Source organism: Mirounga leonina, unplaced genomic scaffold (genome assembly GCF_011800145.1).
Source record: "Mirounga leonina isolate KUSES-001 unplaced genomic scaffold, KU_Mleo_1.0 Mir_166, whole genome shotgun sequence".
NCBI classification, from domain to species: Eukaryota; Metazoa; Chordata; class Mammalia; order Carnivora; family Phocidae; genus Mirounga; species Mirounga leonina.
This window is the reverse complement of record NW_023270418.1, coordinates 34,471,536-34,483,862: the sequence shown is the minus strand read 5'-3', so window position 1 is coordinate 34,483,862 and position 12,327 is coordinate 34,471,536. Positions and strand designations below refer to the sequence as shown.

At 50.6% G+C, this 12,327-nt stretch overlaps 1 protein-coding gene across 1 annotated transcript; it reads left to right on the top strand.

The window, feature by feature from the left end:
- Window positions 1-3,913: 3,913 nt before the first annotated feature.
- Window positions 3,914-12,152, top strand: LTO1 (LTO1 maturation factor of ABCE1). Its single transcript, XM_035013484.1, has 6 exons — window positions 3,914-3,983; window positions 5,295-5,400; window positions 6,785-6,855; window positions 10,002-10,119; window positions 10,428-10,540; window positions 11,038-12,152. The coding sequence occupies exons 1-5, from the start codon at window positions 3,934-3,936 to the stop codon at window positions 10,494-10,496; spliced, it is 414 nt and encodes a 137-aa protein (XP_034869375.1). The 5' UTR covers window positions 3,914-3,933; the 3' UTR covers window positions 10,497-10,540; window positions 11,038-12,152.
- Window positions 12,153-12,327: the final 175 nt, after the last annotated feature.

Genomic DNA, 12,327 nt, shown 5'->3' with positions numbered 1-12,327 from the left:
CCCCCAAAATACAAAAACACCAATTCAAAGGGATACATGCACCCCAATGTTTATAGCAGCATTATCTACAATAGCCAAATTATGGAAGCAGCCCAAGTGTCCATTGATTGATGAATGGATAAAGGAGAGGTGGTATATATACACGATGGAATATTACTCAGCCTTCAGAAAGAATGAAATCTTGCCATTTGCAGGGCGCCTGGGTGGCTCAGTTGGTTAAGTGTCTGCCTTTGGCTCAGGTCATGATCCCAGGGTCCTGATGGAGCCCCACATCGGGCTCCCTGCTCAGCAGGGGAGCCTGCTTCTCCCTCTCCTCCCGGCTTGTGCTCTCTCTCACTATCTCTGTCACTATCTCTCTCTCAAATAAATAAATAAAATCTTAAAAAAAAAAGAATTTGAAATCACTTTTTTTTTCTCCTGATTACAAAAGGCACTTTTGCTCCATGACTAAAAGAAAAATCAAACACAGAAACACCTACAGGAGAAGAGAAAGATTACTTATAATCTCATCAGTCCATTAGCCAGAAATGAGCACTCCAGCTCCGTAGCTAAGGACAGAATTAATCTGCAACAGGATAGGGCTCCTACCCTTGCAGATTATTTTTAAACATATATCAAAACTGGTTGAGAGACCCGCAGTTTTCTTCTTTAACCACCATGGGAACAAATGACACTTTTTTTTTTTTTAAGATTTTATTTATCTGACACAGAGAAATAGCGGGAGAGGGAACACAAGCAGGAGGAGTGGGAGAGGGAGAAGCAGGCTTCCCACTGAGCAGGGAGCCCATGCGGGGCTTGATTCCAGGACCCTGGGATCATGACCTGAGCCAAAGGCAGACGCTTAACGACTGAGCCACCCCGTCGCCCCGACACATTTTGTTTTTAACTCACTAATAACATGGATGTGATTCCGGATTAGCAGTATAGATCTACATGTTCAGGTTTGGTTTGGTTAGTTTTGCAGGCTGCCGAGTATTTTGTGGCAGATACATGTAGAATGTAAAAAAAGATCAATTCCAGTAAGTGAATACTTTCCAATGAACTTTGAGGAATTTCGTTTTTCACTTTAGTGATATCGATTTGGTTCTCTTTGAACTTGAACAAGAATATGTGAAACATTACAATTTTTCAAAGTGTATTCTGTTTCATATGGTAGATTCTCAGGAGTTGATTATATCATCCCCTTTATACCTTTTGTTATAAATTAAGTATTTAATAATAGTGTATTGAAGTCATTAGAATAAATACAATCAGGCAGCTTTCAGAGATCCTAAATACGGAAGCTCTATACCTTTGAAAACCTTTTTAGTTTTCGTTGTACCTATACAAATTTATCATTTCTTTTTTTTTTTAAGATTTTATTTATTTATTTATTTTGACAGAAAGAGAGGGAACACAAGCAGGGGGAGTGGGAGACGGAGAAGCAGGCTTCCCGCTGAGCAGAGCCCGACATGGGGCTCCATCCCAGGACCTGGATCATGACTGAGCCGAAGGCAGACGCTTAACAACCGAGCCACCCAGGTGCCCCCAAATTTATCATTTCTTATTCCATTCAATTAAATGCAGAAATTTCAGTTCCTAAGATCTCTACATAAGCAAATATCAGAATGTTTTCTCAAAAAACTAAGATAACAAGGAGAAATACTAATTCAGAGTTTTTCTACCTACTTTTTAATGAATTCAGTTGCTAAAAAGGACACCGAATTTGAAAATTATTTAAGGATTTTGAAATAAATTATATTTGTATGTTCAAATTCCCCTTCTCTACCCTGGAGGCTCTCTTTTTAAAGTCTGATTCCCTATTTGAAAATGAAGTAATTTGTGAACAAGTATTACAAATCCAAGGTAACACAACCGATCTTTTATCCTTTAATGTTAAAACAATCTGGGTTCAAGACAGTATTTTAGGAATATAACCATGGAACACATGGGGGAAAGATCTCTCCAAAGCTTTATTTTCAAAACAATAGTTTGAATGAATAGTGTTGATTTTTGTTACACATGTAATCTTACAAAACTTTGCACAATTATTGAAAGTTTGAAATTAAAACTCATACTCTCCTATATACATCTTTATTTATTTCTTTTTTTTAAGATTTTATTTACTTATTTGAGACAGTGAGAGCACAATGGGAGGGAGGAGCAGACTCCCCGCTGAGCAGGGAGCCAGAGGACGATGCAGGGCTCATCCCAGGACCCGGGATCATGATCTGAGCTGAAGGCAGACACTTAACTGACTGAGCCACCCAGACACCCCTGTATATGTCTTTGTATCCATGGGTTTTATCCTATACTGGTCTGTTTCTCCACCACATACTCTTTTCCCATGCCAAAAGATGTAGCTTGTTTCATTTTCTTTCAGCTGATGAGGTTTATGTCTAAAAAATCTATCTTATATATGTAATAATGAGAGAACCATTCCCTTATTTGGGACATTTTTGTAATACAATGTTAACTTTCATTAACTCATTAATAGGCGGGGATAAGGGTATAACATTGTACATATATTATTATTTTTATGTGAAAATTCAAAGGGAAAAATGTAACAAAATTAGCAAAACTTCATTGGTGGCAGGGCTCCTGGGTGGTGCAGTTGGTTAAGCATCAGGCCCTTCTTTGTTTCAGTTCATGTCATGGTCTTGGGGTCCTGGGATGGAGCCCCTCATCTGCTCTGTGCTGAGCACTAAGTGGGTTTGGGATTCTCTCTCCCTCTCCCTCTGCCCCACCCCTGCACGCATGTGCTCTCTTGCACACACTCTCTCTCTAATAAATACATACATTTTTTAAAGAAATATACCTGATCTTTAAAAAAAAAGTTAGTTGGTGGCCAGAGTGGTGGGAAAGCAGATTTGTTTGCTTGTTTTGCTCTTTTTCCTACATCCCAAAAGTTTTGTGATTTTATCTGCTGATGAAGAAAAAAAACCACCTAAAAACGAAAAGATATTTAATGAACAAAATATACGAAGTCTATTTAATTTCATCTTCTAAAAAAAAAAGTTCTATGGGGCTTTTTTATGCTCCTAACTGAAGTTCATTGTGCAAACATGGACTACTACTGCTCAGAAAAAACTATAAAAGAGGACATTTAAAAATCAATGTAATTCCAAAATCTAGATCTAGTCACTGTGGACATTTTGGTGTATTTTCATTCTTTTTACAAGCGCAATCGTTTAACGTAGTCGGGCTTGGAGGATACGTAGACTTCTTTCCCTTGAACATCAGGAGCATTTTCCATGATCTTACTTTCGCCTCAAACACGATTTTTGGCGGCTGCTGGAGTCCTCGGGGTGCACGTGCAGACCGTGCTGCAGCGAACATCAGAGTAAGTCCTGGAGGTGAAGTTCCAAGGTCACGGGCACAGACACCCCCTTCTCCACTCTGCCTGCCTGACCGGTGAATCCCGCACTCAAGCCTTTGGCCCATCTCTTCGCCCCTGTTAGGATGCACTCATTGCTTATCCTTTTTGGTAAGTTCTTTATAAACCAGACACATTGTTCCCTTAGTTGCAGTATTTAGGACAAGCACACCCCCAGATTGCTCCTTGGCTTTTAACGTTATCACCACTTTGGGCATGCGCGTTTGCATTTTCACGTAGTAAAATACATCGGCTTTCCCTTCGAGATTTCCTCCAGGCTCTTCTTGCGGGAAGACCGCATCTGCACGCTCACCGCGACGTCCCACGTAGACTTTTAAGCCTCTTTCCGGCAGAGGTTAAATCTCGACTTCGCCGGCCCCGCCCCCGGCGCGCATGCGTCCGGGCCCCCGCGGCGCCGGCTGGGCCCTCGCGCGCGCCGTCCTTACCCGGCCTGCCCCGCGCCGCCGCCCCCGGAAGTGGCCTCGCCTCCGCGGACGCGGGGAGTGAGCGCTCGAGCCTCGCGGCTGGCGGGGGCCGTGCGGGGCGGCGGGGCGAGCCGGGCCGGGCGGGGGGCCGCCATGGCCGGGAGTCAAGACATGTTCGACGCCGTCGTGATGGCGGACGAGAGGTGGGTGGTGGGGCCGGGGCAGCGCGGGCCTGGTGAGGCGCGGGCGCCGGTGGGGGGCGGCCTGGGCCCGCGACGGCCGCGGACGCGTGTGGGGCCGAGGCGCTCTGGCCGCTGCTTTGCTTCTCGGCGGCGCGCCACGTGCCCAGCCGCTCCCCCAGACCCGCCTCCCGGTGCGGGCGGCCCCGAGCATCTGCTGGCCCTGGTGACTGCCTTCCTCTGGGGACGCCCGGTACTTGGGTGGGACGGGCCCTTGCCATCTGGGCGCTGCCCCTTTCCCTTGTTCCTTCGCGGTGGGACATACGGCGGCATTCATGGACATGCTGATGAATGTGTCAGACGTGATCCCTCTCCCTCCGGAGCCCCTGGGAGTGCCCAGCGCCGTGACGGTGGGGACCCGCGGGTTGCTCTGTGGCCATCTTCCAGTGCCCGGCCCGCTTGAGACGCCAGTAGACCTCAGTCCTGAAAGAGAGCGAACATTTAACCATCAGCCGCTGACATTTATTTAGAGCTTTGTGCGAACCCAGCAGTGAGCTCAGCGTTGTGTCCCCGTTAACTGTTTTAACCCTCTTTGTGGATTAGATCCTGTTCTTCACCGTGTTTTACAGATGAGGAGGCGAGATCACTCCCCAGGGTCACATAGCCAATAAGAGGGAGCATACACTGCCTCACTGGGGACTCCAGCAAACTTGTTTTTGGTGATTGCGGGTTAAGATGGCCCCGCTTCCACTGCTGAGCCCTCAAAGTCCCAGCCGTTGCTCTGCGCTGGGCACCCCTGCCTTCGTACATTTTGTGGTGATCCGATGGCGTTTCTCCCTTCTGGTGTGCTGAGTTGTGACGGAAAGCCCTGTGTAGGTGGCAGAGAGTTTTGAAGCGCTTGACGTAGTGTGTAGCTTCGACTCACAGAACTTCGGCTCGCTAACCTGGCTGCATACTAGAGTCACCTAGGGGGTTTCCAAAAGTAGATTCCCGGGCCTTCCTCCAGACTCGCTGAGTAGTGTCGGGGGCGAGGCCCTTGGATTTGTGTCTTTAAAACTTTCCCCTGTGTTTCTGGTATCTTACCAGGTTTGGGATTCACGAATTCGGCCAGAGGCAGATTGGGCTTCGTGAGGTGTGGTGACTTGCCGGCAGAGACTGAGGGGGTAGAGCTGGGATCGTGGCCTGTGACTTAAATTCGATACTCTTTCTACTGTACTGTGTCTTGTCTTGCTGACTCTGGGTAATATGGGAGAGAAAATTCCTGGAAAAAATTTTCTTCCAGGAAATACACTCTTTTCTCCCGTTTCTTTGATCAAGCTTGCTTCTCCATCGCAGGTTTCACGGGGAAGGATATCAGGAAGGCTATGAAGCAGGCAACAGTTTGGGTATAATCGAAGGAAGACAGTATGGCACGTTACATGGAGCCAAAATTGGATCTGAGGTGAGTGGGACCCCCCCGCCCTTATTTTTAGAAATGAATCCTTTTCACTCATAGTTTATAGTTTACTGTGATGATCAGTATGGTAGAGCCAGAACTGGAGGCCTGTTTAAACGGCGGTGGACTAGAGAATGTTGATGGAGCAACATTCTTCATCCAGAAGGACAGAGCACGTTGGTGTGCGAGCACGCCTCGTCTCTGCGCTCCACAGATACTGTGATTTTTACAGATGGAAGGTCTGTGCACTCCCGTGCCAGGCAGGCTGTCAGCACCATTTTTTCCAGCAGTATTTGCTCACTTCTTGTGTCTGTGTCACACTTCGGTGATTCTTGCATTTCAAACCTTTTCATTATTACATTCGCTTCGGTGATCAGTCATCAGTGATTATGACTCGCTGAGAGTCTGATGAGGGTTAGTGTTTTTTAGCAGTGAAGTATTTTTTACTGAAGGTGTGTACATTATTTTGAGGACATATTGCTGTTGCACCCATGGTAGAGTAGAGTGTGGTGTAAACATAACTTTCCTATGCGCTGGGAAACCAAGCCGTTCACTGTCGCGGTGGTCCGGAACCGAACCCGTGTCTCTCTGAGGTGTGCCTGTGTAAGGAGGATGAAGTGGTACGGTCTGGGGAATGAGAAAGCCGGTCCTCGGCCACCTCAGTTTACGCCAGCGTATCACGGTGCTTCCGCCACCTGAATCCTTACCCTGTGTCACCCCTTCCCATTGAAGTCCTCTGAAATCCATAGTCGTCTTCTCTTTTGCCCTTTGCCCTCGCTGGGCCCTCGCTATGGAGGACCGGCCTTGCTACAGAGGACCGGCTCTGAATGACAGCCTGTGGCAGTCAGGATCACCACAAACTGTGTGGGCCTCCGACAATACGCTGGACTGGGTGGTTCTGGCTCCAGGCCGCACGGTGCTGGAGTCCTGCCTGCAGCCATGGGAAGGCTCGCCTGGGGCTGGGAGGGCCACTTCTGAGAGGGCTTACTCACACAGCTGCTCTTGCCGCGTGGACCTCTCCATAGGGCTGCTGGAGTGGCCTCATGACCCTTGGGTCAGTGATGCAAGACAACAAGGCAGGAGTGACGTCGTCTGCTATGCCTAAATTCAGCAGCCATGCGCGGGGCCACCCCGCTGCAGTCAGAGGGGACCACACAGGACATGCAGACCCAGGGGCGGGCCCAGCGGCACCTTCTGGGAGGCTGCCGCCCCACTGAAGGCTCGGCCACCTGACTTCTGTGGTCTCGTGCCCAGCAGGTGCTTCCAGAACCGCAGCGTGAGAAGCACCACTGTCCTTCCTCCCCACCTTTAGTTTCAAGAGCTTGATAATTAGATACAGTGTAGCTTGTTGCTTATTAATTTCACGCTTAACTGTTTTGTGAATTCACAGATTGGGTGCTATCAAGGCTTTGCTTTCGCTTGGAGAGGTCTCCTTCACAGTTGTACCACTAAGAAAGACAGGTAAAGTTTAAGACTTCTTTCTTTTTCATTGTGTGGAGGAGGAGTGTGGTTCCATAGCTTACTCTGACTTGGGGCAGTTCGTGCCTCAGTTTTCCTCATCTGTCACGTGGAGAAAATAGACCAAATTTGAATGTTGTCACATATTCACAGGAAATCGTAACTAGCGCAGAGCTCATTTTCGGTGTCTGGTGAACACGCGTTATTACTTGTCGAGCCTTCTTGGGGCCCTCGGCCTTTTCCCTGCAAGCATCAGAGCACCAAGTGGATTTTAGATCCCCTGCCAGTAAAATAATGTTGAAGTGGATGCTGTCTTCTCGTTTATCTTTCCTCGGAGCTTCTGATAAACGCAGTACGGTAACCTTGGTATGACTAGGGTTGGAAATGGTGACTCTGTTGTCACTAGGTTTTTAGTGCAGCCAGCGAGGTGTGCTAGTGAGATAAGGTGGTGTGTTTAACACGTGTTTGGTTCTTGGAGGCACTGAGTAAATGCTAGCTATTTTTCGGATCATTTGTAGTCTTTTTAAACTGTTCTCGCCATGTGCTACCCGCCGAAGCCCCCGGGACCCTGTTGCACATCTGTCTTCATTCTTTTTTTTTTTTAATAGATTTTTATTTATTTATTTATTTATTTGAGACAGAGAGAATGAGAGACAGAGAGCATGAGAGGGAGGAGGGTCAGGGAGCCCGATGCGGGACTCGATCCCGGGACTCGATCCCGGGACTCCAGGATCATGACCTGAGCCGAAGGCAGTCGCCCAACCGACTGAGCCACCCAGGCGCCCATCTGTCTTCATTCTTAACCTGGGAACGAACCCTGAGGTGAAAGGCACGGGTGGCCTGGCTCTCCCGCTGCTCCTGGGAGCCCAGAGTCCGCTTCGGCTGGTGCCCTGCCTCCTGATGTCTGCTGCCTTTGCCTGGCCTGGGAGGGGCCCAAGGAGAGTGGATGACAGCAGGGAAGGTGGCAGTCCCCTGTCCGAGTGATTCGTCTTACTTGAAATATTTTGAATTTCTAAAATTTGGGCACCTCTGTATTCGAATATGAGGACAAGGGTGCTCACAGCTGACTGTGGGTGATGCTGAGATGGCCTGCCCTACCCCGATGGAGTCCCTGGGCCGCTCCGGCAGCACGAGTTGCTGGCAGTGGACCAGATGTATACAGGAGCCGAGGCGCAGCCGGGGTGGGAATGGTCCTCTGAGGACTGCGAGAGCGGTTGGGATGGCGCTTGGCAACTTGGGGCGCCACTGGGTGGCAGTCAAAGCCGAGCTTGGCTCTCTTCTCCGCTCCTCTCCGCTCTGCGCTCCAGTCCGTCAGAGGATGAGCAAGGCCGTCCTTGGAGCTCTCCCTCAGCCTCCCCTTCTCCGTGACTCCGACATGTGCCGGCTCCTAGAGGAGCGCCGTACCCTGCGTGGAGGGTCGCACACCCAGGGGCTGCCGCCCCGGCCCCCCGAGCAGCGGCCCCCTAATTTCTTAAAGCCACGCACCCTGTCTGTCTCAGCTAGAGGGGGGCCCGCGCTGGTTGGCTGGGGGCTGGCAGAAGCCGTCCAGCGCTCCTCGCTGCCGCCCCCTCCCCACCAGCGCAGCTCGAGGGCCTCCTTGAAACGCAACCTAGAAGCCTGTCTCCTAGGGCTGTGGGTCACGGTTTTTTGCATTCTTATGTTAGTACGGTTTTTAAATAATGGTAGAAGGCTGATAGGGGATCTTCTGTTTCTTTACGTTCCAAGTAAGGGAAAAGCCCTATCTGCGTTATCATTCAGTAAAATAAGGGGCTTTTAACGCCAGAGAAACCACGGAAGGCGGTATCTCAGACTGAAGGATGGGGCTTTATGTCAGACGACCGTGGCTTCCTGATGGACTCGGAGGTGCCCCCCGCCCAGCAGCCTGGTGGGGCCGTGTGCAGGCCAGCGTTTGGCCAGGGCTGAGCTTGAGCTCTGCTGTGTTGTTGGATCAGCCGGGAGCGGGCACACCCCCCTGACGCACACCGACTTTGACGGTGTGACGGGCTGGGTGTGTTTCGAGTAGCTTCACTGACCAGAGAAGAGTAAGTTGCTACTTGCGTAGTTAAAAGTGGCTGGCATTCTTACCACGCTGGAATACAGCCGTTTCCCACATGTTGGCATTGGCCTTCCATCGCCCTGGAAACCGAGTGCTTTGTTGCTTTAATTTACTTCCTTTTGACCTTTTACAGTTTGTATTAGGTAGCCATCTCGTTCTCATAAACCGACTTGCCGTCGGCAGACTTCCTTGCGTACCTAAAAATAGCAGTTATGAGCAGGTACTTAGGAGATGTTGGTTGCTTTTGAGTCATCCTGGGGAAGAGTTCTGTTGAATTCCCATTAATCAAATACCTAGCATCCTTCTGACACTCAGATGACCCAGTGTGGTCTAGGGGAGGGTGCTTGTCAGGATCACTGTGCATTTCCCAGATGTGCACATCTGGGAATGGTCTCCCCCACCCCCAGGTGTGAGCCCCGGTATCCAGGGTCCTATGGAAGCCAGGAGACTTCACGCTTACTGAACACCTACCCTGTGCTAGGTTTTGGGCTTTACGGAGGTTACTTCTCTTGAAAGCCGTGAGGTGGCTGTTAAATGTGCATGTTACAGAGAAGTTAAATGCCCGAGGGCCTGGGAGCCACCTCGCCTCCCAGCAGAGCTTTGCCTTCCTGGGAGAGGGAACTGGACCCAGATACCAGACACTGATTCTTGCCCTTTGGAGGGAGGGGCTTGCTGGTCTACCTGCCGCTGAACTCCCCAAGGCTGTGAGCATGACATTTCTGGGTCCCGGAAAATCCCAGGCCTACAACAGGCTAGATCGTGTCCCACCGCTCTTTTCTTGCCTGGTTTTGTCTGTTCCCACGTCTGTGACCTAGGGGAGGTCGGCGGGTTGCCTCAGTTGCTTGCTCCCTGGCTGGGATACAGGTATATCCATAAGCTTGATACGTACTTGATGTTGAGTGCGGGGTGTGGGCAAGGGCACGTTGCTAGGTAAATAAATATTGAGTGTAGTGAGAAAATTATTCATCCGGCTTCTGGACTCAGGCATGCTGAGCACGCCCATTGCTTTCAAGTAAGTGATCAGGGTCGTCGTTACATAAGCAGAGCCCACTGTGTACAAAGGACTAAAAGTTTTTATTTCTGTGCTTTACAGCAAGAAGATGAAGGCCTTAGAATCGTTGATTGGAATGATTGAGAAGTTCCCTTACGATGACCCTACTTATGATAAACTTCATGAGGACTTAGACAGAATTAGAGGGAAATTTAAACAGGTTTGTCCACTGTGTGTCTCTCTTTGATAGGAGTGCCTTTCTCCGAGCCAGCCGTGTGTGGTCCCGGGTGCTCATGTCGCTCGTGGTCTCGGGGCTGCTTGTGTTTTGTGCGTGGTCCACAGAAGCACATCATTTTTATGTTTCTATATGAGAAAACTGAAGTCGGTCTAGAGGATGAACAGTCGTTAGAACTTTAGGGGTTGTGTAGACACGAAAAGCTGTAGGTAGAGAGAAAGTTTTGTTCTAATTTGTGAGTAGAAATATATAAGATTTAAAAAAAATACATCTTTTTTCTTCTGTGTTTTCAGCTTTGTTCATTACTAAATGTTCAGCCGGACTTTAAAATTAGTGCGGAAGGTTCTGGACTTTCATTTTGAGGATGACAGATGAACAAAGACGAAACATCAAGGAACAGATGTCCGTATGTTCAGTGTTTAAAAATGTGATTCAAGGCAAAACAATGATGGAGTATTCATTGTTCTGTGGGGAGGGTTCCAGTTTGGCCGGTGAAAGGGTTTCCTTCTCCCCGGGGGCTGCCTGTGTCGCCTGGGTGCCCCCTGTGGCCCCTCCACACAGGCTCAGCCTTTGTTGGGCCCTGTCTGCTCTGCAGTCTGAGTCCCTGCCAGAGCCCTCGTGAGGCCGCTCACTCCTGGTCCAGGGTTGCTGGCCTGTGGTCCCCTCCAGCTGGGCAGGCCTGGCCAGTTCTAGACCGGGGGTGGCTCTGGCTAGGATTACCCCCCGAGCCTGGACTTGGCGCTCAGAAGAGCAGTTTTTTAGGAACTGAGAGCACCAGGGTTGATGTGACGTGAGTTGGAGGCGGTGTGCCAGGGCTGACATTCACTGACCCTGAGGATGTGCCGGTGCTGGGCGCTGGGCTTCCCTGTTCTGTGTAATCCCTTCAGTGTTCCCACTTTACAGATGAGGAAACCGAGGCCCGCGGGGACTGCCCAGTCCAAGGGATCAGCAGCAGAGCTCGGACTCCGATCCTGCGCCTGCCTGTCACCGCCATCTTGTGCTGCCTGCCCTGGAACGCGCGGTCACGGCGATGGAGTGGGTCGCTGTTCTCAGGCCCAGGGTGCGCGGGTCCCCACTGTGCTCCGTGGAGCCACGGGGAGTCACTGTGGCCAGGTGACACGGCATCTGGCTGAGAGGGGCTTCAGAGGGAGCCTGGACATACTCTGCAGTGTTTCCAGATGGGGGTGGGGCTTTGCAGCATTAAAATGGTTAAGGCGGGAAATACTTCAGGCTAAAGACTGAATGTTGGGCTGCTGCTGTCTCTGCAGAGTTCGGGAGCCTTGCGTTGAGGACACTGGGTATCTCCTGTAACACGACTCCTCTTGTCTTCTGCCCGTACTTCGCAGGCATCTGTATCCACAGGGAGGTACTGGGGGCTGTAGGAGGTTCCGTCAGTGATTCTTGAGCATCTCTTTGCCCGTCCCCTTGCACACCCCCCAGGGGGGTGCCCCCAGCATCGCTGGCAGGTCCCGCCTGCTCCCGTCCGAGGCAGCGTGTCTGAAAGTCATGCGTGAGACGAATAAAGGGGTAACCGGGAATCTGTTCCAGTTTTTAACATCATCCTGGATCGTCTTAGCGGTTGTTGCCATGCTGCCCAAGCCGGTGGTCCTGAGAGCCCGCCGGGAGACTCGGCTGGGGGCCCCGCAGGAGCGGGTGTGGGTGTTTGCTTCCCTCTCGTCCGGTTCCCTGGGTCAGTGTGCTGAGGGAGAGACCGGGGCTTGACCCTGCCATGCCGCCGCTGGCGTGTGAGTCCCCGAGCACGGCCCTGGCCTTGGCCACCCGAGCTCCCGGGAGCTGGCGTGCTCACGGCCGTAGCCAGCGCCTGCCCGCGACCCGATCCCGCGGCCACCAAGGCCAGCAGCCGACCTCCCTCGCCAGTGGGACGGGCCAGGGGGTGGGGAGGGGGCGACTGTGGTGGTTTTCCTTGATGGATTGTTGTGTTTTCTAAGTTCTCTATTGTGGTAATATATTACTTTTACAAGTGGAGAGAAAAATAAATAGCCAGTTTTAAAGCAAAAGGCTGTCTGTGGGAGCATTTATAATGTGATATCCAGCAAATTCATTCCTTACTCCAAGGTATCTGGGATCCAGGTCCGAGGGCAGGCGTGTATTGAGTGGGCCAGACCGCTGCTTCCTGTTACGTTTCTGTCCACGTGTCTCATTAAAACATGTTGTAGACACAGTTCCTGCGAG